At 53.7% G+C, this 24,229-nt stretch overlaps 12 protein-coding genes across 12 annotated transcripts; 4 read left to right on the top strand and 8 right to left on the bottom strand.

Moving 5' to 3' along the window:
* Positions 1-225: 225 nt before the first annotated feature.
* BKA78DRAFT_372544 (uncharacterized protein) lies at positions 226-2,604 on the bottom strand. Its single transcript, XM_066892743.1, has one exon. It carries the CDS (start codon positions 2,105-2,107, stop codon positions 626-628), a length of 1,482 nt encoding a protein of 493 aa, XP_066742563.1. The 5' UTR covers positions 2,108-2,604; the 3' UTR covers positions 226-625.
* Positions 2,605-2,666: 62 nt separating this feature from the next.
* BKA78DRAFT_253786 (uncharacterized protein) lies at positions 2,667-4,498 on the bottom strand (the record flags this gene model as incomplete). Its single annotated transcript, XM_066884848.1, has 4 exons — positions 2,667-3,293; positions 3,343-4,043; positions 4,090-4,162; positions 4,214-4,498. The coding sequence occupies 4 exons, from the start codon at positions 4,496-4,498 to the stop codon at positions 2,667-2,669; spliced, it is 1,686 nt and encodes a 561-aa protein (XP_066742562.1).
* Positions 4,499-4,645: 147 nt separating this feature from the next.
* BKA78DRAFT_318562 (autophagy-related protein 16) lies at positions 4,646-5,615 on the top strand. The gene is made up of 2 exons (XM_066888790.1): positions 4,646-4,848; positions 4,900-5,615. The coding sequence occupies exons 1-2, from the start codon at positions 4,755-4,757 to the stop codon at positions 5,460-5,462; spliced, it is 657 nt and encodes a 218-aa protein (XP_066742561.1). The 5' UTR covers positions 4,646-4,754; the 3' UTR covers positions 5,463-5,615.
* Positions 5,616-7,689, bottom strand: BKA78DRAFT_344974 (uncharacterized protein). Its single transcript, XM_066890475.1, has 5 exons — positions 7,424-7,689; positions 7,326-7,355; positions 7,217-7,275; positions 6,660-7,119; positions 5,616-6,610 (listed from the first exon to the last, which is right to left on the bottom strand). Coding segments are annotated over exons 1-5 (1,293 nt in total). The 5' UTR covers positions 7,425-7,689; the 3' UTR covers positions 5,616-5,867.
* Positions 7,690-7,983: 294 nt separating this feature from the next.
* On the top strand, positions 7,984-8,925 carry BKA78DRAFT_354241 (mitochondrial 54S ribosomal protein uL4m; the record flags this gene model as incomplete). Its single annotated transcript, XM_066891692.1, has 2 exons — positions 7,984-8,067; positions 8,134-8,925. The coding sequence occupies 2 exons, from the start codon at positions 7,984-7,986 to the stop codon at positions 8,923-8,925; spliced, it is 876 nt and encodes a 291-aa protein (XP_066742559.1).
* A 460-nt stretch (positions 8,926-9,385) lies between these two features.
* On the bottom strand, positions 9,386-10,465 carry BKA78DRAFT_372539 (uncharacterized protein; the record flags this gene model as incomplete). Its single annotated transcript, XM_066892742.1, has 1 exon — positions 9,386-10,465. A coding segment is annotated over one exon (888 nt), but the record flags the coding sequence as incomplete, so codon positions are not given.
* An 819-nt stretch (positions 10,466-11,284) lies between these two features.
* BKA78DRAFT_297057 (uncharacterized protein) lies at positions 11,285-12,052 on the bottom strand (the record flags this gene model as incomplete). The annotated part of the gene is made up of 1 exon (XM_066886709.1): positions 11,285-12,052. The coding sequence occupies one exon, from the start codon at positions 12,050-12,052 to the stop codon at positions 11,285-11,287; it is 768 nt and encodes a 255-aa protein (XP_066742557.1).
* Positions 12,053-12,460: 408 nt separating this feature from the next.
* BKA78DRAFT_381054 (uncharacterized protein) lies at positions 12,461-13,322 on the bottom strand (the record flags this gene model as incomplete). Its single annotated transcript, XM_066892989.1, has 2 exons — positions 12,461-12,791; positions 12,969-13,322. The coding sequence occupies 2 exons, from the start codon at positions 13,320-13,322 to the stop codon at positions 12,462-12,464; spliced, it is 684 nt and encodes a 227-aa protein (XP_066742556.1).
* A 1,371-nt stretch (positions 13,323-14,693) lies between these two features.
* Positions 14,694-15,530, bottom strand: BKA78DRAFT_297055 (uncharacterized protein; the record flags this gene model as incomplete). Its single annotated transcript, XM_066886708.1, has 1 exon — positions 14,694-15,530. One exon carries the CDS (start codon positions 15,528-15,530, stop codon positions 14,694-14,696), a length of 837 nt encoding a protein of 278 aa, XP_066742555.1.
* A 425-nt stretch (positions 15,531-15,955) lies between these two features.
* Positions 15,956-17,083, bottom strand: BKA78DRAFT_253153 (aflatoxin B1 aldehyde reductase; the record flags this gene model as incomplete). Its single annotated transcript, XM_066884796.1, has 2 exons — positions 15,956-16,934; positions 17,025-17,083. The coding sequence occupies 2 exons, from the start codon at positions 17,081-17,083 to the stop codon at positions 15,956-15,958; spliced, it is 1,038 nt and encodes a 345-aa protein (XP_066742554.1).
* Positions 17,084-17,914: 831 nt separating this feature from the next.
* BKA78DRAFT_253528 (uncharacterized protein) lies at positions 17,915-19,414 on the top strand (the record flags this gene model as incomplete). The annotated part of the gene is made up of 3 exons (XM_066884831.1): positions 17,915-18,216; positions 18,307-19,082; positions 19,134-19,414. The coding sequence occupies 3 exons, from the start codon at positions 17,915-17,917 to the stop codon at positions 19,412-19,414; spliced, it is 1,359 nt and encodes a 452-aa protein (XP_066742553.1).
* A 514-nt stretch (positions 19,415-19,928) lies between these two features.
* On the top strand, positions 19,929-21,414 carry BKA78DRAFT_297052 (actin family; the record flags this gene model as incomplete). The annotated part of the gene is made up of 6 exons (XM_066886707.1): positions 19,929-19,947; positions 20,000-20,046; positions 20,117-20,263; positions 20,355-21,146; positions 21,200-21,277; positions 21,328-21,414. 6 exons carry the CDS (start codon positions 19,929-19,931, stop codon positions 21,412-21,414), a joined length of 1,170 nt encoding a protein of 389 aa, XP_066742552.1.
* Between the last annotated feature and the right edge of the window lie 2,815 nt (positions 21,415-24,229).

Raw genomic sequence — 24,229 nt, 5'->3', positions numbered from 1 at the left:
TGGTAATTTTTATGTACATGGCATACATACAGCTTTTACATTCATGTAGATATGCGAATGACATAGACGACTTTAGTCGAGCGACGTCAGTTTCGCATGTATCCACGGGACAGCGGTAGAGACGTGACAAAGGAGCAAATCTGCCTCTTCAGCTCGAGCCTACAGTTTGAGGCAGTTCAAAAACCACAAGCTTTTAAACTCAGAATTTCCAACAGCCATCTCCCATGAAAGAACAGTGAGGATCAGTATCAACAACGCAGTATAGAACAAAGCCGTAGAGCCCGATGGGCATATGACAAGCTCTATCCACATTCCCTAGAACAGCAAGTAGACGGAGAGAAATTTGTTTGGTCGTGGCGTTTGCCACAACTCTACAAGGCAGCAAGAAGCAGATCGACTTGAATATACGAACCAAGTTCTGAGGTAGTATAAACACTTTGGCCGAAAACAACACCGAATGGAATAGAAGCGGAAATTCATTCAAGTGCTCATGTACCAGCCCGGGCGCTCAGCGCTTGAAGAGTGCCAGCACTCATGGCACATGTCGAAAGCGAAGGGATGATTCGTAGCAATCAAGCAGTGTACATGGATAGAGCAGAGGGAGTTTCCAGACCGGCTGAAGGTATCACTGCTGCAACAACATGTGGGGTGGCGGCCTTTGCCCAGGCTGGTAGCCTGGAGGAACCGCGGGCCTCACCGCTCCTCCTTGGAACGGGTCTTCAAAATCAGGTAGAGGTGGAGCGACGTAGCTGATGAAATTTAGGGCCAGCTCCATGTCCAACAACGGCATAGGAGCCGTCTTGGAGATGTGTTGCCTGATGAGCCTTTCGGCCAGGACGCCGAGGCTCTGATCGTTGAATCCCAGTTGCCGCAGATTGGATGGCAGGCCCAAGGTGTTGAATATGGTGCGCAGCAGCCGACTAAGGTACGCGCCTTTGTGGAGGCCATTCTTGCTGAAAGTGAGGGCGCAGACCGGGCTTTCCCATAGTTGATGGGCAATGGATTGATGCAAGACCAGAACTTTGTCGAAAGTTTCCTTCCCGTGGAACTCGAGGAATTTTGTCAGGGTCCAGTCCAGCACGGTTGGGAGGACCACGGCGGCCGTGAGGCTGTGTTTGATGTTGCCCATGTCGTGGGCTACATTGCAGACCGCATGGGAGATGCCGAAAAAAACCTCTGGGCTCGATGCTTCCGTTGCCGATACCATATTTGCGCCCATAAGTACTAGCAATCGCGCTTTCATCTTCCATTGAATGGTATTTTGATCATTTTCTCCCTCAAGGAGGCCAGTGCAGAGGTGCTCGATTGCTGTTCTAAGCATCGAACTCACTTGTGCATGGGCGTTGGTTGAGACAAGTCCTTCCACAGCGTGATTGATGGCCTCCACCGCTTTACCAATCCACTCAGAGCGCGGCGATGCGACTGTCATGGTTGGATCCAAGATGACGAGCCTGGGATAGTTGGCATGCCTTACCAGCACGGATTTTGCGGATGTGACGGGATTGACGCCAAAAGCGCGGAAAGAGTAGGGGGATTTGCCGCCATCTGTGGGGACACAGATGAAAACCAACGGAGTCCGGAACGGGGGCTCTTGTCGAACAAACTGAACGCTGTTGACGTCGGTTTGGCTCGGAGTCAACAATGTGTTCAGATGCTCCGCCGTGTCTTCGCGAAGCTGGCTGTGTCCATACACAATGACTTTGGCGAAATCGATGAATGCATCGTTTCCAACAACAATCAAGGTATCAGCCGATGACGCACGTATGGCCTTGATGATGTGGATGGTGTCTGCCCAGGACAAGTTGTTCGGCATGTATGTGGCTCCAACACAGGATGCTCCCATGGCCTCGATTGATGCCAGGAATACCTGAGCCTGTCTCGTTCGTCGGGAGGGATGCAATCTGCTATCAACCAGAAGAAAAGCTTTGGCTGGGGGGTTTTGGCTGGTGATATGGTCCATACAAACATCTTGGAAAGAGGCGCCAAAGCTTACGGTCGGCTGAATCGAGGCGTTGAGACCAAAACCAAAAAAGGTAGGATGTGTATAATGGACGCGGATACCCGTGGGCATGGGTTTTCCGGTGGGCCTGGGTTGTGCGTCCGCCATTTTGAGGAGAGGGAGCAAAGGGTGGAAAGGCTGGCCGAAGGATATCGTAGTTGGATAAAATATGGGTTTAAGCTGCGTGGACTGAAGAATGAAGATGTGTCTGTTGAAAAGATCTCGCGGGGTGGGAAGGGTTTTGCGTTTGAGCAAGAGACGACTTGCCTTTTGAACTGCGCCTCCTTGGTGCGTTTGCAAGATACCTCTTCGGCTCAACCACTCGACTTTTTGGTAGGCCCCTGTCTTGGCAAGAGATATTTTGCTGGTAAATTGAAAAAGGAATCCATGGGACAGCCGAACCAAGGATGTGAAGGGCTCGACGGTGGACGACGACAACAGGGCAGGTCGACGAGCGGACAGGCAACGACAAGTCACAGCGACGACGAGCGTGCGTCCTCACTAGGCAATGCTCTTTACGCTTGTCGCAAGAAACCACAATGATGACCAAGCAGAGAATTCATGCGAGATCTTGGTCTAGTGGAGTTGAGCACTGGGTTTTGTCTGGAAATCGGTATACCGTTACCGTGTCGATTCTCCATCAGCCTTTCGAAGGCACCCGGGGGTATCACGATAAGTACTTTCTCAACCTCCGCAAGCACACTTCACGTCCCAAAACCAACAGAGTGTCCAACACTCCTGGCCCATGTTTCCCACCAGACAGCGCCTGCCTCAAGTGTTGCCATGTCTCTTTTTTTGCCTTTTTGTTCCCTTTTGCCCTTTCCTCATCAGGGACATCCCTCGTGCGAGATTCAACAATCATTTTGGCAGCCTTGTCAATCGACTGCTGAAGCGACACTCTTGTCCAATCATCTGGTTGAATTTGGAAAAAGGTCCTTTCCCAGGCAGTCTTGACTGCATCCAGTTTCTCCCGCGGGACATCCGTCGACGAGTAGTCAACGGCGGCATCCGAGAAGAAATAGTCATGCTCCTCAATGAAGCCTTCAGTCTTGGTAAAGTTCTTGTTATCGATTCGGAGCACATCGGCAACTCGTGCGCGCAGGCCTCCGTTGCTGAGTAGTCTTTCGTCGATTTTGATCCCGTCGTTTCCTTGAATTGAAGCAACGAGTTCGTCCACGACCTTCTCGAAGTAAGGATCGCCAGGGATCAAGTGCTTTTGCTGATGATGATTCTGGAGGTAGCTAAGTTTGGCTTCTGTGACCACAACACTGCCGGTAGTGAATTTCAGGGTGAACTAATCTGCGTCAGTACATTCATTAAGGATGAGTTGAGCCAAAACAAACATTTTTGATGAGCTCTTCCATGGTCATGACATCACTCCTGTTCCTGTGTGACCAGCCGAGCAACGCCACAAAATTGTTGACAGCTTCGGGCAGATATTTTCTGTAGGCAGAAACGTTAATGTCCATGTTACGCTTGCTCAGTTTGTTGCCGTTAATGTCAACCAAAAGGCCCACGTGGGCAAAGTTTGGCGGCTGCCAGCCAAACGCCTGATACATGGCCAGATGCTTTGGCGTAGACGGAAGCCATTCAGTGCCTCTAATGACATGAGTGATCTTCATGTGGTAATCATCTACCACATTTGCGAGATGGTAGGTAGGAAGGCTATCCGATTTGAGCAAGATCGGGTCGTCGTACGCATCATCCTTGGGATTCGTTGCGGGCTTGAGGCCTTTCCCAACTGAACCGTAAACCAGGTCAAAGAAGGGTGGATACCTGTCCGGAACACGCAGCCGAACAACATGCTTCTCTCCTTGGCTTGCTCTGTCGTCAGATTGCTCCTTTGGGACATTTGCGCACGTTCGGTCGTAGTCTGTTGGTAAACCGAGTTTGGCTCGGTGCTCAGCCAACTCTGCCAATCTTTGCGGCGTGCAGAAACAACGGTAGGCATGTCCAGACTCAAGAAGCTGGTCAGCATGCTGTCGATAGAGTGATGTGCGCTGAGATTGTTTGTACGGCCCATACGGGCCGCCGACCTCAGGACCTGACCTTGTAAGTAATTTGATTTCAATATTTAATGGTCATCATACCCTCGTCCCATTCTAATCCTGCCCATCTCAAGTCATCAAACAGTCTCTGTTCAGCATCTGGGATTGTTCTTTTCTTCTCTCGTCAGCCAATGGCATTGTTTTCTCAACGTGTTTATGGATGTACCTGATCGGTGTCTTCTATGCGCAGCAGAAATTGGCCACCAGTGCTCTTCGCGATCAAGTAATTGAACAATGCCGTTCTCAATGAGCCTAGATGTAAGTACCCTGTTGGCGAAGGGGCAAATCGCGTTCGTGCTGGGCCGTCTGGAACTTCAGTTCTTCTCGGAGGCTTTTGAGGTCGTTGCGGGACGGATGTGCTGCATGCTCGTCTGCTCTCAAGGCGCCATCCCGCTGAAAGACAGGACTTGCAAATGAATGAAGTCCGTCGCTGTGGAATTGAGCGCAGCATTGGATTCTTTTGTGGAGAAGAGAGATGCCGAAGCTCAGAAGGAGTCGTCATGTCAAACAGGCATGCCGCTCGGCAAAATCCCGGTGCGACGGTGGACTCCCAAAACGGAAGCAACCACCTTCATTCATTCACCGTTGCTCTTCCATGCATCTCACTACTCTCTGACATTTTATTTCTGTGAGGGGACTGTGCTTCCATTCTTCATGTTTAGCCAGAGCACACCCTCGCGCGGTCAGCTGTCTCCCCACAATCCACCATGACCAGCACCAGCAGCTGGCTTTCCGACTACACCTCCGCGCTGACAGCTCGGGACCGGCGCGAGAAGAGCCAGGAAGCCCATATAACAGCCTGTCTGTCATGCACCATACTTTCCAGGCTGTAATTACTGACGTATTCCACAGACACCAAGATAGCCGACCGCACCGCCCGCCTTGAAGCAGAACGTCTTGCAAGCCCTCAGCCTTCCGCCGCCTCAGCCCAACAGAGCACAGCACCACCCAACAAACCGCACAAGCCGAGTCCCTCCCGCTTCGGCCGTTCTAGTCCCGCCAGTGTTCCCACAGTCGATGACGCTTCCTCAACCGATGCCGTGGCGCGACTGCGAGCCGACCTTGCCGCAACACAAACGTCGCGGGCACAGCTACAAACTCAAGTGACGACGCTGACGACGGACCTCGCGAGCGTGCGCAGTAAGGCTGCGCAGAATGCCAAGCGCGTCGAGGAGCTACAGCGTGAGAAGGCGGTGCTGGAGCGTAAGCTGCGGGACCGGGAGGGCGAGTTGAGGGGCAAGAATCGGCTGGTGCAAGATGTGCAGGATGAGCTTGTCAGCTTGAATCTGCAACTCAATATGGCGGAGCAAAAGTCAGAGGAGCTGGGGAGGGAGAATCAGGAGTTGGTCGAGCGATGGGTCAAGTACAAGGAGAAGGAGGCTGAGAGAATGAATGATATGAGTAAGTGGGAATGAGGTCTGGCTTGGTGATAGAATGATAGGGAGCTTATGGCATCCCTCAATCTGGTTGGTCCATGCAGTTGGGAGTTTTTGGCTTTCAGGCATAGTAGGACTTTAGATAGCACTGATACCCACAAATCCACAAGCATCGACTATTGATTTGAATTTGAATCCTTTTAATTTTGATGCCACTCCGCAGGGCCCACGTGTGGTAACGACCCAAATATGTGAGAGGAGTGCTGCCTCATGATATCAACCTCATCGCCGCTCGAACCACGCAAAGCGTCTCCAAACCAAACCGACCCATAACGAGGAATCTAGCCTCTAGCCACTATGACCTCCAACGCCGTTCCATGCAACAGGATCCGCATTCGTTATCCCCTCTCGCCTCTACCATTTGCGAGGCATGCTTTTTCCGGATTACTGCGTTTGACACTGGACACCCTCGGGCATCTCGTCGTCATCGTCTTCCCACTCGTTCTCGCCGCCGGCGCCGCCGGTATTTGAGCCAAATTCCTCGATATCAGCGTCAAACTCAACCTCGACCTCCTCGGCCTCGTTGGCCTGAATAGCCGGCTTGGGGCCCGGGAGCACGTTACGGATGCTCTGAATAACGGACTCGTCCTTGATCCAGCCATCCTCAGGGAACTCAATGTCGACCGTGAGGTATAGGTCGCCGCGGTCGTCGGTTCGCTTGATGGGCATGCCCTCGCCGGGAACCCTGAGCACTTGGCCGGGACGCAGGACCTTGCCCTGTGGCTGCTTGACGTTGAGCACGATGCCACGGCCGTCAAGGTGGGTCAGCACGACACGGTTGAAGCCAGTCAGCGCCTCAGCCAGGGTGATCTTGAGCTCAGCTTGCAGGTCGGCGCCCGCGCGGCGGAATACAGGGTGGTCCTTTTCGACGATTTCGAAGATGATGTCGCCGGGCTCCTGGTCTGGCGATTGGTCGGCTTCGCCCGCCAGAACAATCTTCTCGCCTTCGCGTGCTCCGCGGGGCACGTAGAGCTCGAGGATTTTCTTCTTCTCCACGACGCGCTTGCCCTTACACTTTTTGCACTTTTCCTTATCCTTGTAGACCTTGCCAAACCCGTCGCAGTTGCCGCAGGTCGTAACGCTCGGAATGAGGAGTCCGCCGCCCATGTGGACCGTTTGTTTCTGACCTGGAGGACCGTTAGCGCCAACTGAAGATTTGCGAGCCTCGATACCAACCTTTGCCTCCGCAAATGCTGCAGTCGTGCGGCTTGGCCTTGTCCTTGCCTCCGCTTCCGTTGCAAGTCTCGCAAATGACGTTCTTCGTGCTAGCAAATCGTGTCGTCTTGCCCTTGTACAGCTCCTCAAGCGTCACCTCGTACTCTTGCTCTTCGTTTTTGCCTTTCCTGGGCCGCCTCGGTGGTCCTCCCATGCCGCCCATGCCCGGCATGCCGCCCATACCTCCCATGCCTCCCATACCGCCGCCGAACATTTGTGCCAGAAGGTCGTCAAGGTCGGGTCCGGCGCCGCCGCTAGCACCCGAGCTGGGGTCAAAGGCGGCCATGCCGTGTGTGTCGTACATGTGGCGCTTCTCTTCATCGTAAAGGATTTCATATGCTTGCGAGACAGATTTGAAGCGGATTTCGGCTTCTGCGCGCTCAGATTCGGGGACTTTGTCGGGATGCGAGGAGAGGGCAGCCTGGCGTCGACAATGTTAGAAAAGCTCTTTGCGCTTGCGACGCGGGCGAGAATGTCGCGGGATTCTAGTTCTGCAGCCTGCTCTCCTCAGATCATACCTTGTGGTAGGCTTTCTTGACCTCTGCCTGGGAGGCTCCCTGCGAGATACCAAGGACCTCTTTGAATGTTAGCGATTCAATGCGGTTGACGCAGTGGCTCGGAGCTTACCGTAAAGGTCGATATCTGCTGAGTCGCTCACTGCGCCATATTAGCAGATGTTCTCCGCGGCAGAGCCATTTGCGCGTGGGCAAAGCGTTGAGTCTTACTTTTTTGTGGCGGTTGTTTAGAGTTGGAGAAAATTGAGGCGGGTTGACGTCAAGAGCACTGCGGGCGCAAGAGACAAGCAAAGCAGGCAGCGCAACAAGGAAGTCGGAAAGATCTGGATAAGTAGGTACAGGGTATATGTACAGATGGAGCTGGAAGGAGCTCAACAGGTTTCTGAGGATTGATCACAAGGAAGCGCGTTGCTTTTACGCGGTCTTACTTGGACGGCATCCAAATAATGCCTGCAGCTTCCGGCACCTTTTCTCCGACCACCGAGGAATTATGACTGGACTTTGAACAAAACACTAGTCCTCTCACAGCTTTTTCAGGGTCCAAAGGTCGGAGTAGAGGTAACACTGAATAGTTCCAAGTAAACAAACTAAAATATGCTTATGCACTGTGACTTCAGAGATAATAGTTTCGCGGTCGACCCAAAAAGGAAATTCCATTGGCCGCGGCCGACATTTTTGAGCCGAATTTCAACCGCGTGAACATCACCAGCTGTTGTACCGCCGACTACAACCACCACCAACTCAACCCGCGCCGCTCAAGTGAAAAAGGCATGGCAAGCAGAAGAGCAGCAGGCTCTGCAATCGGCCTGGTAGGCTCTGCCAGTCGCAATGGCCTCGCCCACTTCCCCGTCACCGTACGTCTCAAGAACTCCGCAACTTCGACACTTTCCGCAATGCACAAGCTAACCGCCAATTCGCAGTCCACATCCTCAATAACACGATCAATTACCACCGAGGCCACACTCGCCGATATCCCCCTCGCCAACCCTAACCTCACCACCCTTCCGATACCCGAGCACTTGCGCGCGCCCAATGCCTACGTTACCCTCTACAGCTTCCCTACCATGAAGCCTCAACAGTTCATGGCCTATCCGTCTTCCCACCTCCTCGTTCCTCTGCGCAAGGACATTCTCCACCGGGCCGTCGTCTACGAAGGCGACCAGACACGGCAAGGCACGGCCAACACCAAGTGGCGCGACGAGATCAACGGCAGTGGCAGGAAGCTGCGTCCGCAAAAGGGCATGGGTAGAGCGCGTCTGGGCGACAGAGGCAGCCCCATGCTGAAGGGTGGTGGTGTGGCGTTTGGTCCCAAGCCGCGCGACTTCGCAACCGGCTTGAACAAGAAGATCTACGACCTGGCCTGGCGAATGGCGCTGTCTTATCGCTACCGCCGCGGCGAGCTGATTGTAGTTGAGGACAATGCTGAGCTGAGCGACAAGAACCCCAACTATGTGCGCGAGGTGTTTGAGGCCAACAAGTGGGGCAATGCGGATGGCAGGAGTATGGTCGTGACGACCAAGAGGCGGCCGAAGCTGTACCACGCCCTTGAGAACGCAGGCGAGACGGGTCGCGCCAAGATTTGGAATGACGTCGATGTTAAGAATGTGCTGAGCTTGGGCAGGTTGATTTTCGAAAAGAGCGCGTTGGACAAGATACTGGAGGAGCATCAATCGGACATCCGGCCGCCGGGAACAAGGCCTTCAGCAGCATAGATGAGAGGGGAGTGAGTGTTCGGAGCATGAGACGCAGTTCATCAAGACTTCAGTGTGGGAGAATCTCCATATCGGTGCGTAAAAGGCGCGTAAGGAGAAAATGTATCGAGATGTCTTTATTTCCAGGCCAGGAGCACATCAACCTTTGTGGAGTGCGTGAGCGCAGCTGCCCGATCTCACAACAGGTTTCAAACACCAAGGCTTGTGGTGAAGAAGCTGTCGGCAAGGTCACTAGCTCACAGCGATATTGCAGGGAAGCGAAAGTCATGCCCTCCGCACGGCGTCACAGAGGGTCGCAAAAGAGATGGCAACTCCAAGGCGGTTCGAGGTTCTCGAATGCTCCCTGCTGTTGTATTCTTGGACTCCGCTGTTTGGCGAGGAAGTCGAGATGCACAGGGACAGGGAGTGATCAGACGCCTTGCTACTTAGAGACTTGGACATTTGAGCTCGTAAATTGATAGCTACAGGGAGTGATCAAACACCTTGCTACCTAAAGACTTGGATGTTTAAGCTCACAAAGGGGTAGCTACAGGGAGCAGTCAAGCATCCCGCACCGGCTTGGAGTTGCCATTCATTTTGTAGCCCCCTGTGGCATCACGGAAAGGGATTGAGCTGAATGAGAACGACGAGTCTGTTCCATTGTCTACGGTGGCTACACAGTTATGCCGAGGACTCTAATAGCATACGTAGCCACGACCATGTTCCAGCGGCGCAAAAGAGCGTCGGGTGGCTCCGTGCGGCGTCCATTGTCGTTTTCCCTCCAAACTTGCCGAAGAACATCAAAAGGATTGGGGTCGCCGTTGGTGTAGGCCCAAAGCTCGTTCATATCCACCATATCCAGAAGTCCGCAGGTTTTGGCCCACTCAAACAAGCTCAGCGCTTCATGCTCGAACTTTTCGACTTGCAGACTCTGTCCCCCGAACTTTCCATATCCGAGGAAGGCCACTGTGCTCAAATCTTGACTCCTCAGGATGATTGGCTGCAGTGCGCTGAGTATGCGGCTTTCGGCTTCATGTTCATTGCAAGCGCGCGTGTAGAGATTGATGTGTACCGTAGTGACCCTGGGCATAAGTCGAATCGCAGGGCCCAGCGAACTGTCGTAACCCCATTTGGAGATGCGAAGTAAGCGGATGCTTCGGCGTCTCTGGAGCGCAGCTTCGCTGATGCCAGGGGTGTTGATGAAGGCGTAAAGGCTGGCGCTAGTGGGGAAGTGGAAGACTTTTGTGTCGAGAAGTATCTTGATGTACTCGTCGAGAAGCACTGGGCTGAATAGTGCTAGTGCCGGTGGAGAGATGCCTGTATGCCCGTCGTTTGGGAATCTGCGACGTCCATCATCGCAACCGTGGAAGTCAGAACCGAAATAGATATACTGTTGTGGCTCGACTTGCTCGACCAGATGTTCGGCAATCTTGACTATGAGCTCGTCTGGTAGGGAGCCCGCCATGTTGCAAAGACAACCAAATCCTCCGTTCAAGGCGACGATTGAGGTAGACGGTCCAGGGAGGCCTCGTAGGACTGAGAAGCGACTGAGGTAATTGGAGTCTGATGAAGGTCAGGCCGTTTCGCCAATGATCTCAGAGTCGGCGGCTTACCAAAGAACTCGGTGGACAGTAGGTTGGGATCAGATCATGGGCGTCTGCTGCGAAGTTCGGTGGTGACGGTAGCGCTTTCGTTGATCGCGAAGTGAAGTGAGTTTCCGCCCCGGCGACGACGACGCGCCTTAGGCTTGGATCAGGTGAGCGGAATCAATTCAGTGAGCCCGATAGAATCGAAGTTGGCGTGAAAGCGGCAGTCAGAACGGAGGGCTCGTAGACCGATGAAGGTCAAGCGAGTTGGTTGTTTTGCGATGGAGCGCCCGCACCAGAAAACGCGCATATTGCCTGCTGCAACGACTAAGACGTCAATAAATGGTGACTGTTGGGAGGCGCTCTGTACTCCACCTACACAGCGGGCGACGAAAGAAATCTCTGGTTCCGGAAATTTCTATCGTCAAGTAAGAGCACGTAGGCATGCGGAGTGCTCAAGCGCTTAACACCTTAAACATAGAGAGAATTTTCTCCTCTGATGGATGGTCATAAGGAGCATTCAAGTGCTGGCAGCCAAGGACGTGACTACTTAAGGCTGGGCATGGACTGAATTTCTTCCATCACCTACTGTGTCGAAAACCAAAAGACAAATTAATTTGTTGCTTTGTAAGTGGTCGAAAGAATGAAAACAGAGCTGCATCTTCTCTGAGCGAATGACTGTATGCAGGAAACTTGGTTTTCGGCTTCAGGGAGGGAAGATGATGTGGTGGATAACTGTGTTGACTAAAACTTTTCCACTTCCTTCCTCTCCCTCCTTTCAGGAGAAACAGCCATCAAGGCAGTTCCTGGACCGCCTTGATCTCATCAAAAACCAAATCCATGAAATTGCTGGACGCAACCTCGCTCAACGTCATGGAACTACGCCCATGTGGGTAATTTCTGCCCAGGTAACCGACGTCAATTGTCTTTGGCAAATCGTTCGCTCTTTCAATGGACAGAAAAAGGCTGCTAGCGAGCTGACTCGATCTCGGATGGTTGATGTCAGCTCCAGGATCATGTCCCCTGACATGAACAATGAAAATCTTGACCACTTTGGGCAGGAGCAGCATGGAATCGGTGAGAGTCTTGTGGTTGCTGGCACAAGCAAAGAAAGGAAAGACAGAGTGAAGGAACTTGCACCGACCCTCGTTACAATAAACGCACCGAAATGCTGGATCCTCCCTCTCTTGCTCCTTCTGAGTGTGCCATTCTTTGAGGCAAATGGAACGAAGACTTCGGCGAATCGAGAGTGTCGACTCACTCACATCTGGCTGATTGATGTAGTCGTAAAGGTGACCGCCGTGTTGGAACCAAAAGTTCGCCTTCTGATGGACTAGTCTGGCGTATTCGGCCAGAAGAGTTGGACTGAGGACCGCGAGGGCAATAGGAGAAGTGATTCCGTCCAACCAGCGAGGCGCTCTGGTGGAAATTGTGCCAGTCTTGCGTTTTGAGCTGCCGCAAGAGCGATCATGTCTTAACCAAAGGTTAGGGCGACCTGGGTGGAACAACCATTCGACAATCATCCTGATGAGCTCATTTGGGAGATCATCGATGGACGCCATGTTTCCAGTGGAGGAACCGTTGCATGCATGCTACTGTATCAAATAGAGGGACGTGCTGGCATTTATATCCGTTCGGGACAATGCTTAGATTGCATTTCGCAACTTACACAATCACGAGGACAGGCAATCAAGACAAGAGTATTTTCCATTGAATTATTTGCTGATTGCTCCTAGACTGCAAAAATCGTCTGCTCAGCGCTTCTTTGCCTGTGTGCTGATCAAGTGTTTTGGCTTGCAACTTCCGGAGCCAGTACGCCTCGTCTTCGTCCTCGTCTTCGTCGTAATATGCCTCATCGTCGTTTTTCACTTCAAATCTTTCCCCGTCAAAACTGGCCTCTCCATGAATTCCCTCATGATCATCGGGGTCCACTCTGCCAAATGCATCCTCGCCATCTCCTCTGCGAGCGTCTCATTCTTCCCACACGTCCTCTTCTTTGTTGTCATTAACTCTGGGAAACTTCCGCGGAAAGCGCTCGATCTCATGGATGATCTTGTCCAAGACGCTCATCAATATTGCGTGGAACTCTCGAGGTGTTTCGACCTCGTAGAAGTCATCAGGAGGAGCAAGCGTCCACTGGCCGAATTTGCCCGGTCCAGCGAAGAAAACAGTGCGTAGATCTTGCGCTCTCTCAAAGAGCGGCCACATGCTGCAGACTAGCACTCGAAACTCAATCTTGAAGTCCAGATCAGGGTGGTTCGACCAGCCCACCGACCACAAGTCAAGGGTCCAGGAATAATACTTGTCGAGATGAATTAATTCAAGACCGGGAAGGACAGACAAGCGACAATCCAAGCCTGGCGTGAAGCCAATGCACCTCTCGGAGCAGGTGCTCCACAAGTTGCTCCTTCGCTCCAGACAGAACGGCGGAGACCTTCTTACCACCCCTTCCGTGCTTCCCCACTCCATGAGACGTACGAAACGCATGGTCCTTCGCACTTCCAGCGAACACTGACTGATTCCTGGTCGCTCGAGATACTTGAAAAGCTCGTCGCTATCTTCGAAATAGAACACTGCCGTCTTGTGAAGCAGTTTGGCAAACTCGGCAAGCAACGACGGTCTGAAGACTGCCAGCGCCACAGGAGATGGAGACAGGTGGTTTGGCGAGATGCCAGGGGCCAATTTGTCGGCAAACTCTCTCATGCGTAGATTGGGCCATGTGTCGTCTTCCCAGTACAGCTTTTGGTAGGGAATGGCGTACTGGTTTGGTGCGATGAGACATTCGGCGACTCTGATGATGATTTCGTCGGGTAAGGAGGACGCCGACGCCATGTTGAGGGTTTATGGCGGAGTCTTTGAGAAAGCCTCGGCGGCTCGGACAGGGGAGGCGTTGGCCTTTTCAATGAACGTGTAAGTGGATAGTGGAGGTGATTGCCTTTTTTAAGCAGTCACTAGAAAGGTGAATGGGTCAAAGAAATGGAGCCCTAGCAGACAATGACAGCCTAAGGATAGGAACCGCTGGAAAGTTCCCGTAGTGGGTTAATAGCAAAGAAATCTTGCCTGTCAACATTGGCAACTGGATGCGTTGCTTCCAACCCTGCTGAGCTGTGCCTCCTTTCGTCTTTGAGATAACTTACACATCAAATGGGAGTGCAAGAAACAAATGGGAAACAAATGGGGTGGAAGATGTGCCAGAGCAGTAGGAAGCGGTTGTGAAAGATACACTGAGGCAGTTGGCAGTGGTTGAGAAAGATGTATCGGGGTAGTAGGCAGTGGTTGGTGAAGGAAGGGTCGTGGAAGCACTAAATCAACAACTGTGATGGGCTCTTCACAGCCACTCTATAAAGCAAAATAACAACAGCCGAAGCGCACAACGCGCACGAAGCGTCTCGAACCGCTGAGCGTCCGCGTCTCCATCTCCTTCTTTGGGACAAAAATTAAAAGAAAAATGACTGTGACGTTGGAGCGCGCCGACTGCCAACTAAGTTATCCAAGATTCGACGCTTCCAAGAATGACCAAGTCTCCAACGCCACAGCCGATAGAACCTCCCAATTCTTAGGTATATAAAGGCCTCTAACGGGAGGTGACGGTTAAAGGCAGGCTTGAGGACGATGAGGTGTTTGGCACTGTCCGTCCGACTGCCTGGCGGTCTATTGGCACATCAAGTGCCCCAGCGACCACACTCAAGACACATCAAATCCTGCCGACTCCAAAAAGCCAAACAGCCCCACTCGGAACTAGCCACTGAGCTCCTCTGTCTCTGGATACGCTCAAAAAATTGATGAAAGTCCTCTTCCGCCCTCTCCAATGCATCGACACTGCCCGTAGCGGAACGGCGTGCCTCATCTCAAGCGCACCAGCCCTCCAAATAGATTCTCAATGAGAGCCTTAGACGTCGATGTGCACAGCGACGACCTGTGGCAACAGCAGCATGGCGCGGTTCAAGAACCGGTCATTTTTGTCCCCTTCGCGACAGTATGTGTGAATCCGGAGGAAACGAATAATATAAAAATAGGCGCAGATGTTAGAAGGCTCGGAGAAACAGGAAGACGCGTTCATGTAAAGCAGCTTGACAAAGTCAGAGAGAAGGACTTGATTGAAATTTGTTGTAACGAATGCAGTAGTACGGAGACCTAAAGGCGAGTTGGTCGCTTCCCGCACCATCCAGCGTAATCACTGAGGACTCGCCAAAGCAACAGAAATCAAAAACGGAGTTTTCTTTTAACCCGGAGAGCAAGGGACTGCGTCGAGACTTTTCCGCGCGCCAGTCCTTTTCTTGTGGTTTGGGGGGCGGGGGTTTTGGGTAGGGGTTGGGTCGCACATCCACCAGGAGGCTGAGCATCCGCGTGTCTCTCAGTCTCCATCCAACCGCGCCTAAGACGCTCAGCAAGGACCAAGAACTCTTCCATAAAACCATCACTCCAGCCGAGTGAACTTCCAAATGCGCCACCGCCGATGGAAAGCACAGTGTTCAGACTTCTTTTGCTCTCGATGAGTGGCCGAAGCGCGGCAGTTACTCCGGGCAAGGCGGGATGATCCCAACGAGGTGAATGAGACAGTGAACATTTACAGAGCGATTGACCCAGGCCCCAGTAGTCAATGTGCACTGTGACCACTTTCGGCAAGGACTGAATTGCGCTGCTCAAGGATCGGTGATCCTCGCAATACTCTGGAGAGTAGAGATTTATGCGGAGAAAGCGGATGTCTTGTCGTGTGGCGCGCACTGAGTTGTGGAGATCCGGTCTGAAGAGGTAGGCGTAGAGGTCAGAGGGCTCGGCGAACCAGAAAATTGCTTTCGAGTGAAGCAGTTTGACGTATTCAGATAGCAGAACTGGACTGAAAAGTGCGAGGGTCACAGGAGAGACGACGGTCTCTGTGTAATCGAAGGAAGTGATGCCGACGTGACAACGTCTTTCCCTCCCCCCGCGATAGGCTGGACGTGTGTGAGTGGTCTGGCCAACAACGACGTATTGGTCTGGCTCGATAAGTAGTAATCTAGCGATCATGATAATGAGTTCGTCTGGAAGGGTGGACGCCATTTTTCAAAGGCTCAACCTCCCATGTTCTGATACCCGTTCGCGCACTGGGAGTACGACATTTATATCTGTCAGCACGGCGAACGAATCACCAGGTCGCCGACTGTGAAATCACGGAAGGTGCAAGAACAGAGGCGAAGGGACATGTTGCGTGCAAAATGGCCTAGAGAAGTCGGTCCTGAGCAAAGGGTTTCCGTCCATCTAGTGAAGCATCTAGGCAAATCAGTAGGTCAAGGGAGAAACAGGCGTTTCGCGCCAGCATCAATGAAAAACATGGGCAAATGATCAAGTAGTTTGGTGTCAAATTGATTCTAGAATGGTCCCAGAAAGGGATCGCAGAAAACAGATACATGCTCATAGCTACATCAAGAAGACAGCACACAAGACCTACCTTGATCTCATCCTTGATGATGTGGTTGTAGCAGCTGTCATCCAAACAGTGCTTTGACCGTGTCGTAGGTGTATTTCAGGTCCAGATGCCAGTAATTGGTAGTTGTGGGACACGTCACGAACCAGGCCTCGTCCAAGGCTTTGACGACTTCATCTGGGAGAGGCCCCTTTTCCAGGTCTGCAAGATTATTTTTCAGCTGGTCAAGGCTGCTGATGCCAATGATGACGCCGTCATTGCCATTTTTGACATTCAGCGCCGAGTGGTGTACGACCCAACGGAATGCAGTTTCGAGAAGGGTCAAATTGTGCTTTTCCACAACCGGCTCGATGATGCGTAGCGCGTCCCAGGTCGCGTCTTTGAAGTAGCGCGAGCGGTAGTTTGCTCCCATACGCCCCACGGTTTCTGAAAATCGACCAGACTCTGGAACATCGCTGGACTTGTACTTTCCGGAGAAGATGCCTCCGGCGAGCGGGTTGTATACAACGATGTCGAGACCGTAGCGCCGGCACGCGGGAATGAGCTCAGACTCGATTGAGCGGGTAAAGGCGTTATACATGGCTTGGTAGATGGTGGGACGTACCCAGCCATTCGCCTTGCACGTCATCACCACTTCGGCAACTTCAAAAGCCGTAAAGTTGCTCAGGCCCAGCTGCACAAACTTGCCCTGCTTGTGCATCTCGTTGACGGCTTCCAGAGTTTCAGCAAAGGGAACGCTACGGTCCGCCGCGTGTAGGTAGAAGATGTCGACGCATTCCGTCTGCAACTCGCCCAAGCTCTTGTTCAGGCTGGCCGTGATGTTTTCCTTCTTATGCACGCCGGGCTCCACGGGATAGCACTTTGTCGCCAAGGTAAGGCCACGCTCTTTCCACTTGGCCGCAGCGGTGAAGCTCTCTTGTTTGCCGCCGACATAGACTCGGGCCGTATCAATCTCATTGTATCCTTGGGACTGGAAATAATCGAGACATTCAGTGTAGGCTTCCAGAGAGGTCAGGCGGGCACCAGAGGACTCATCGGGGCTGCACCATGGTCAGATAAGAGACACGGCAGATGAGTGATATCGGCATGTCTAAGAGGCGCTGGCCGCAAATGCTTGTTGTGGTGCTTACCCGATGGTCATCAGGCCCAGAATCACACGTGGCTTGGGCCGCTGGGCGACTAGAGGCATCTTGAATCCGCAGTGTCGTCACTTGGGAGTTTGGTGGAGCGTTGCTGGGCGATTTGGGCGGAGAGGAAGACAGAGGATTGAAGGAAGAGAGTCCACTGATGTTGACATGGTGAAGTATCTCGCGCTATCGTTAGGCCGCCGGGGCCGTGCGGGGGTGGGGGGACGCTGGGGGAGGGCTGGCGGGCGGCGGGCGGAGGAGAGGTAGCGGTGGCATGGCGAGAGGAGAAGAGTCGCGATGGTGTTGAAGAGATGGATTCGATGAGGGTAATGCGTAGATGCACAAGGCTGGATGTCAAGCCGCCGAGGGTCAGCCAGGGACAGCAGGCAGCCTCGTAGCAACACGCTCGTGATGGCGTTTCAGACGACCTCCCTCCCGAACGCCAAGCACGGAAAGGCCATAGTTGCAGGTGCACACTGCCTTCAAACTAACGTTCTTTACTCTGTCACTCGCGGCCATACTCCACAAACACCGCATGGATGCATAACCCACCCGCCCAATCCGCGAGTAATAAATTTCCTCTTCGGGAACCTTCTCTCCTTCATCCACACCACCGCGATCCAGAATCTTCCGTCTCGTCCGATCCGCTTAGTTCTCCTGTCGTCCTCTCTTCGCAGCAGTCCTCGAGAACAACGTCACCATTCGTCAACATTCAGCCCCCCGCAACCAGCGAATCGTCCTCGACGCGCATCGCCCATCACGGCCCCGCCATCGAGTTGCAAGATCAGGAGGCCGAGGCCGCCGAAACTGTTAGCGAGCTTGCCTTTGAAGACTGGGAACTCGGAGCAGGCAGTCAACACGGCGACAATAGTAGGAACAGCACAGACGCAGACATGCCGTCGGACCTCAGACCGTCATACCATCGGCACTCAGAGGGTCGCTCTCATCAGCCCTTGCTTGGCCACAAGAGGGACGACCGCGGCAGCTATGATTCCCAATCGCGGCCCATGCTGAACGGCCGCCGGAGGACATTCCACGAGAGGGACCCTGAAGTCGACGCCGCCAATGCTACGAGGAAGAGATATATGTATGCCGGAGGTTTCTTGTTGCTGAGTCTGGTTAGCTTTGCCATCCAGACGGAGACGGCAGTGTACATTCAACACAATCTTGGCTGGAACAAGGCGTACATGATGCTGTAAGTCACGAGCCCTGTCGAAGTATTTTTTCTTGGCCGGGGACTTTGCGCCGTCCAAGTACTTGACCTTGCTAACATTCATCGCTCTAGGTATCTCACCCACGGTTCATGGTCTCTTCTTTGGCCTGTCCAGCTGTTGATTCTGCGCGTTCAAAAGTGGAGCATGCCATGGCCCGCATTTTGGCGACGCCATGTGCAGATACTGCGGACGACGGCGCAAATGGTAGAACACAAGACGCTTCATCCCAGTTCTCGTCAGGCAGCAAAGTCGCCGGTCCCGTACATGATCAAAATGACAGCTTTTGTGACTTGTGCCTTGACCATTGCAGGTGGCTCCTGGTACGTCGCAGTAGACTTGACGACGGCCAGCGACTTGACAGCCATCTACAATTGCTCCGCCTTCTTCGCCTACGCCTTTAGCATTCCGTTGCTCCATGAGAAGGTGCGGTGGTCCAAGATTCTTGCCGTCGGAGTCGCAATTGCTGGTGTCTTGGTTGTTGCCTACGGCGACACGACTCCAGCCAAGCATGGAGGCAAGTCGGGAGGTGGCACCGGCGGCGACAAGACCCCACCGGAAGCCAATGAAGCCAGCAACCGCGCCCTCGGAAACCTCGTCATTGGTGTTGGCAGTGTGCTCTACGGATTCTACGAAGTCCTGTACAAGAAGGTGGCGTGTCCGCCGGACGGATGCTCACCGGGGCGTGGCATGATTTTTGCCAACACCTTTGGCAGTCTCATCGGGTCTTTCACTTTGCTGGTCTTGTGGATTCCTATTCCAATTCTTCACTTCCTGGGGCTAGAGACCTTTGAGCTTCCCCGGGGAGAGCAAGCTTGGATGATGGGCATTTCCGTGTTGGCCAATGCTAGTAAGTTTTCATCTGACTTCGTTTGAAAGCGGGAGACTAATATCCTGGCAGCATTCTCCGGCTCTTTCCTGGTTTTGATCTCCCTTACTTCGCCCGTGTTGTCGTCAGTCGCTGCTCTTCTCACAATCTTCATTGTCGCTATCATCGACCAGCTCTTGCCTCCACCTCTGAACTCGCCTCTGTCTGCCGCAGCTGTAGTAGGTGGCTGCCTCATTATTGGCGCCTTCCTCATGCTCAGCTGGGACACGTATAGAGAGATGGACGAGGAAAGGCGGAAGAAGCTCGAGGAGGATGTGAGCGACTCCGATGTCGAGAGCAGGCTAGGTGACTGATGATAACGAATACGATTATTCAACATTTTCGTTGGACATGATAGGGAGGCTTTGGTCCTGGAGCATCACATTTGTGGCTCTCTTGCAATGCTTTGGTCTAACGAATGGCGTCTGATTACATGGAGGATTCGCATATCACCAGCCGGCCTTTTACGCTCGGCACTGGCTCAGGAGTTGGGAATCGATTTAGTATAGATTTTAGATAATAGGGGATCTAGAGCTGGCAAAATGCCCGCGACATGCTCCCCGTACAGATTCGGAATGGCAGCGCATTTGATTCCGCAAAGAAATGTCTGATGTTTGCACTGTGACCACCGCCGCACCGCCTCACTTACCCCGGATGAAGTAAACGCCGAAGATGACCCAGCCACGGCCGCGACAACGTCAACCCCCGGCCCTCCGCTAGGCACTACCAACAGCTTCCACGTCCATCACCAACTCTCCGTGCTCCTTTGAGTTCCGCTCGCCATCTACATTCCTTCTTAGTTCCTTTTTGGTCGGCTCTACAATTACCATGGCGGAGGCACCCATTGGTACGTCACAGCTCCCCAAGCTCCTGAGCTCCACTGACGCATGCCTAAACAGTCCTCGATGGCGGGACTGGGTTCCTCAAGGCTGGTTATGCCGGTCAGGTGCGTCCTCTGCTTCAGAGAGCTTCAAACACGTCAATCACCCAGACTGACGATTGATGCGCCGCCGTAGAACTTCCCCGACCACCAGTACCCCTCCATCGTCGGCCGCCCCATCCTCCGTTCCGAAGAGCGCGATGCCGGAGATATCGTAGTGAAGGACATTATGTGCGGTGACGAGGCTTCCGCTGCCCGATCACTGCTGCAAATCACGTATCCTGTATGGTATCCTCGAGCTTCAAAGATCCCCTGAGATCCGGCTACACCCTCAGCCGCAATGCGGAAGCATGCTGACTTGGATCGCATGACAGATGGAGAATGGAATTGTCAAGCGTTGGGACGACATGCAACATCTCTGGGACTACACCTTTTACGAGAAGATGAAGGTCGACACCACTGGCCGCAAGATCCTCCTCACCGAGCCGCCTATGAACCCCCTTAAGAACCGCGAGCAAATGGCCGAAGTCATGTTCGAGCGCTACAACTTTGGCGGAGTCTACGTCGCCATCCAGGCCGTGCTTGCTCTCTACGCCCAGGGTCTCTCCTCGGGTGTCGTCGTAGATTCGGGTGACGGTGTCACGCACATTGTCCCGGTCTATGAGAGTACCGTGCTGAACCACTTGACGCGACGTTTGGACGTGGCGGGACGCGATGTCACGAGGAACCTCATTGCGCTTCTCTTGAGGAGAGGATATGCATTGAACCGTACCGCCGATTTCGAGACCGTTCGCCAGATCAAGGAGAAGCTCTGCTATGTCTCGTATGACCTCGAGCTGGACCAACGTCTGAGCGAAGACACGACGGTCTTGGTAGAGTCATATACCCTGCCTGACGGCAGAGTCATCAGGGTTGGTAGCGAGCGGTTTGAGGCTCCAGAGTGTCTGTTTCAGCCGCATCTGGTGGATGTCGAGCAGCCAGGCATGGCCGAGTTCCTCTTCAACACCATTCAAGCTGCAGATGTAGACGTCAGATCCGATCTCTACAAGGCGATTGTGCTCAGTGGTGGAAGCAGCATGTACCCTGGTCTGCCGAGCAGATTGGAGAAGGAATTGAAGCAACTCTGGTTGACGAAGATTCTCAACGGCAACCCCGAGAGGCTCAACGTGAGTGACAGCGCCTTGATCACCACCGACGACACAAGCTGACAAACAAATAGAAATTCAAGGTGCGCATCGAGGATCCGCCAAGGAGAAGACACATGGTGTTCATTGGTGGAGCAGTCTTGGCCAACATTGTAAGTTTGAACCGTAATGCTGGTGTTATTTTCAAAACTGACGGGGACAGATGTCGGACAAGGAAAGCATGTGGGTTAGCAAGGCTGAATGGGAAGAGCAGGGCGCGCGTGCATTGGAGAAGCTGGGCGGAAGATGATGTCAAGACGGCAGAGACGACTACAGCAGCACAAATTCAAGCGGCCGCAGGCACAAAAGTCGAGGCCGGCATCGAAATCGATATCATGAGCAGTCCCAAACAGGTCCCGTCGCGTCCAGCAGCAGAATCAAGTGATGTCAGGCCTGAAGCGCGAGGCCTTGGCCTAGCGTGGGTGGTGGTTCATGTGGACGGTGCATCGAAAGGATATCGAAGTGTTTGCAAGGCGTCCTAAACCCAATGGGTCTAGACAGCAATCTGTTTAGGGCAAGCATTAGATCAGAGGTAGGCGTGACGATGCTGGTGGGACAGCGGCTCAGGAAGTCCCTGTACCTGGAGCCATGAGCCCCGCAGTCATGGTTGTTGTCGACCATGAGGCTGGGAGTCTGGATCCAGGACGTTTGCAAAAGCGACAATGGTTTTTGCTTCTCCACTCAATCGCAACGCAGGCAACCAGCTCGTGTCGTCTCGTCTCTGATAGACCGCGACCTTATCGGCCAGAATTGTAGCAGCCACAGGTCCAATGGCGCAACAAGTGCCGGGAGCTACTGTGTGGTGCCAGCCATGCCCTTGTAGATACCTGGTGCGCCATGAATGCAGCCATGGCAGGATCGAGATCAACACCACCACCACGCCCATCTGACTTTGGGACAACAGCAGCGAGCACCTCTGAACGTCGTCTGCAACCCCCCTCGACGACCTCATGGGTCCCTATAATCAGCTCGTCCATCCACACCGACTCATCCCGACTTAGCCTATCCGCAGCACACCCCGACCAGCACACACGACCCTGACGCTTTGAGACGAGACGGTTCCTCCCTGTCTGCCCCTCCTCCTGCTCCTTCAGCCGCTCGTCACCACCAAACAAAGCCTCTGGACGAGACTTGGGAGCTGCACATAGGCCACCCGCCTAGGACTTGACCCTACCCGTCCACCGCCGCACCCAATTGCAGAGCTGCCCCTCCACACGCGACGAGACCCTCTTTTGCCCTGCGATTTGGACACTGCTACTCTCGGCATCCCAGCAGCAGTTGACTTTCCCTGCAAAAAAACCACCACGCCCACGCCGTGACCAAACCGTTCTTGGTAGCTAAACGGTCGGCATCCCGGGCGGAGCAGCGAGATCGAATCGGACGTCAACACACAGCAGGCCATCCGTTAATCCGGTACGTACCCTCTGCCCGCGTCTCCGGTCGCGTGTGCAGCGCTAGACGAGGCTCTGAGCACCGATAGAGTGAGGTACATCGGGAGCAAGCTCTCCCATAGGCCCGTCTGCTCGAATTCTCGAGATGATCAGTATTTCAGCGAAAAGGATATTGGCCTTGTGGCCTCGTAGCCTCATCAGGCCTGTCATGAAGCCTTAGCCGCATCCACCGCCCACGCTCGCACTGCTAGGGCGGCGTCGACGGCCGACCCGGCTGGCAGGGCAGGGTGCGGCGGCCGTCTCGCGCGACGTCCCCTGCTCGCCCTCGCCCGCACCCCATGCCTGCCACGCCAATGCCATGAGCGTCAGCCCACGCTCGCTCGTTGGCTGCGGACAGCCGTCGCCGAGAGCAGCATCGAGCTCCGGCGCGGCTCATGGGTCGAAGCAGCAGCAGCGTGGAGAGCGGCGGGCGATACATTGATGTCCTCTTTCTAAAGCAGCACCAACGAGACGTTGCTACGTCACTCCGAGCTCGACAGACTTTTCAGGCGCGCTGCTCTCGCTGCTCTTGTGCTGCCCTGCAATGCCACGCCGCGCGACGCAACGCGGGGCACGTTCGAGAGCTCTTGTCGCTTTCTTGCTTGCTTGTGGCTTGAGTCCAGGTGGGGGGGAGAGGCGCGTGCATTTGTCTTTACGCCTGCAATCTGGACTTTGGCCATTGGGATTTCTAAGAAGTGACAGTTCTTGGTGGGAGGGCTGAAAAGTGTTTGAGAGCATCGTCGTCGGGCTCTGCGAGGGACCGAGGGTGTGCGGGAAACTTGACAGCTCTGCCAATTGGTGTTTGAGGCGAGGTTAATTGGCGGCGGTCGACTCGAAATGTGTATTATTGGCTCAAGGTTGTGGGTAGATACACGTCGAGTACGGCGATGGGAGACGATGGCGCAAGACGTCTGATTCGGTCAAGCGCGCAGCTGATGGATACCATGGCAAGATGCGCGCGTGAGCCACGCGGCAAACATCGTCGAGAGAATTCCGGTTGTGCATTATTCCCATGACTATTAAGAGAAGCGGGACGGGAACAAACAGGAGGGCAGTCAGTAGTCAGTCTGACCGCATACGGATATTGGCGATAAAATACGGCTTGCACGAGCAAAAGACGGACGGACGAAGCCGTCGTTGGGACGTTGGGTTTGCTTCTCGTGATGGTCATGGTACCGGCTATACTTCCAAGACGTTGCGCCAATCGGTTGCTTCCACTTGCGACTTGCTCACATTACACAAGGCACTCCAACGTCAGAGGTCCGTTGGCCCTGTCCATCACATTTTGAGACGTCTGACATGCATTCCAATGTTTTGCCCGACGCATCTTCGCAAAGAGCCGTTTGTCGACATTTCATGGCATTGGCGAATCAAACATTGCTGGCCCCGTATGCACAAGTGCCCGGGTGTCAGTCTGCCCCGCACTCTCACGACTCTGTTCCAAGGAGACGGTTCTGCTTGCTGCAGCCGACCTGTCACGGAAAGGGGAACTGAACCTTTTCGCGCTGGTGCTCGAGCTTCGCGTGTCAGGAAACGGCTCGACCAGGGCAGGGCAGGACAGGGCAGGGCAATGAAGCAAGCGTCGTCAGTTCATGTCGTTCGTTGTTAGAGCGGCGTGCGCTGCTGACAGATGCA

This window comes from Phyllosticta capitalensis (assembly GCF_038381095.1).
Source record: "Phyllosticta capitalensis strain CBS 128856 chromosome Unknown BKA78scaffold_7, whole genome shotgun sequence".
Lineage (NCBI taxonomy): Eukaryota > Fungi > Ascomycota > Dothideomycetes > Botryosphaeriales > Phyllostictaceae > Phyllosticta > Phyllosticta capitalensis.
Note: the sequence above shows the minus strand (reverse complement) of the source record. Positions and strands in the feature narration are given on the sequence as shown.

What these genes read in the sequence shown, in the direction of transcription:
- BKA78DRAFT_318562 (XM_066888790.1), top strand. Translation starts at nt 4,755, where the DNA reads ATGACCAGCACCAGCAGCTGGCTTTCCGACTACACCTCCGCGCTGACA. An exon ending in GGAAGCCCATATAACAGCCT is followed by an intron (nt 4,849 to 4,899) that starts GTCTGTCATGCA and finishes CGTATTCCACAG; the next exon opens with ACACCAAGATAGCCGACCGC.
- BKA78DRAFT_372544 (XM_066892743.1), bottom strand. Translation starts at nt 2,107, where the DNA reads ATGGCGGACGCACAACCCAGGCCCACCGGAAAACCCATGCCCACGGGT.
- BKA78DRAFT_344974 (XM_066890475.1), bottom strand. An exon ending in AGCAGATATCGACCTTTACG is followed by an intron (nt 7,276 to 7,325) that starts GTAAGCTCCGAG and finishes TAACATTCAAAG; the next exon opens with AGGTCCTTGGTATCTCGCAG. An exon ending in CAGCATTTGCGGAGGCAAAG is followed by an intron (nt 6,611 to 6,659) that starts GTTGGTATCGAG and finishes ACGGTCCTCCAG; the next exon opens with GTCAGAAACAAACGGTCCAC.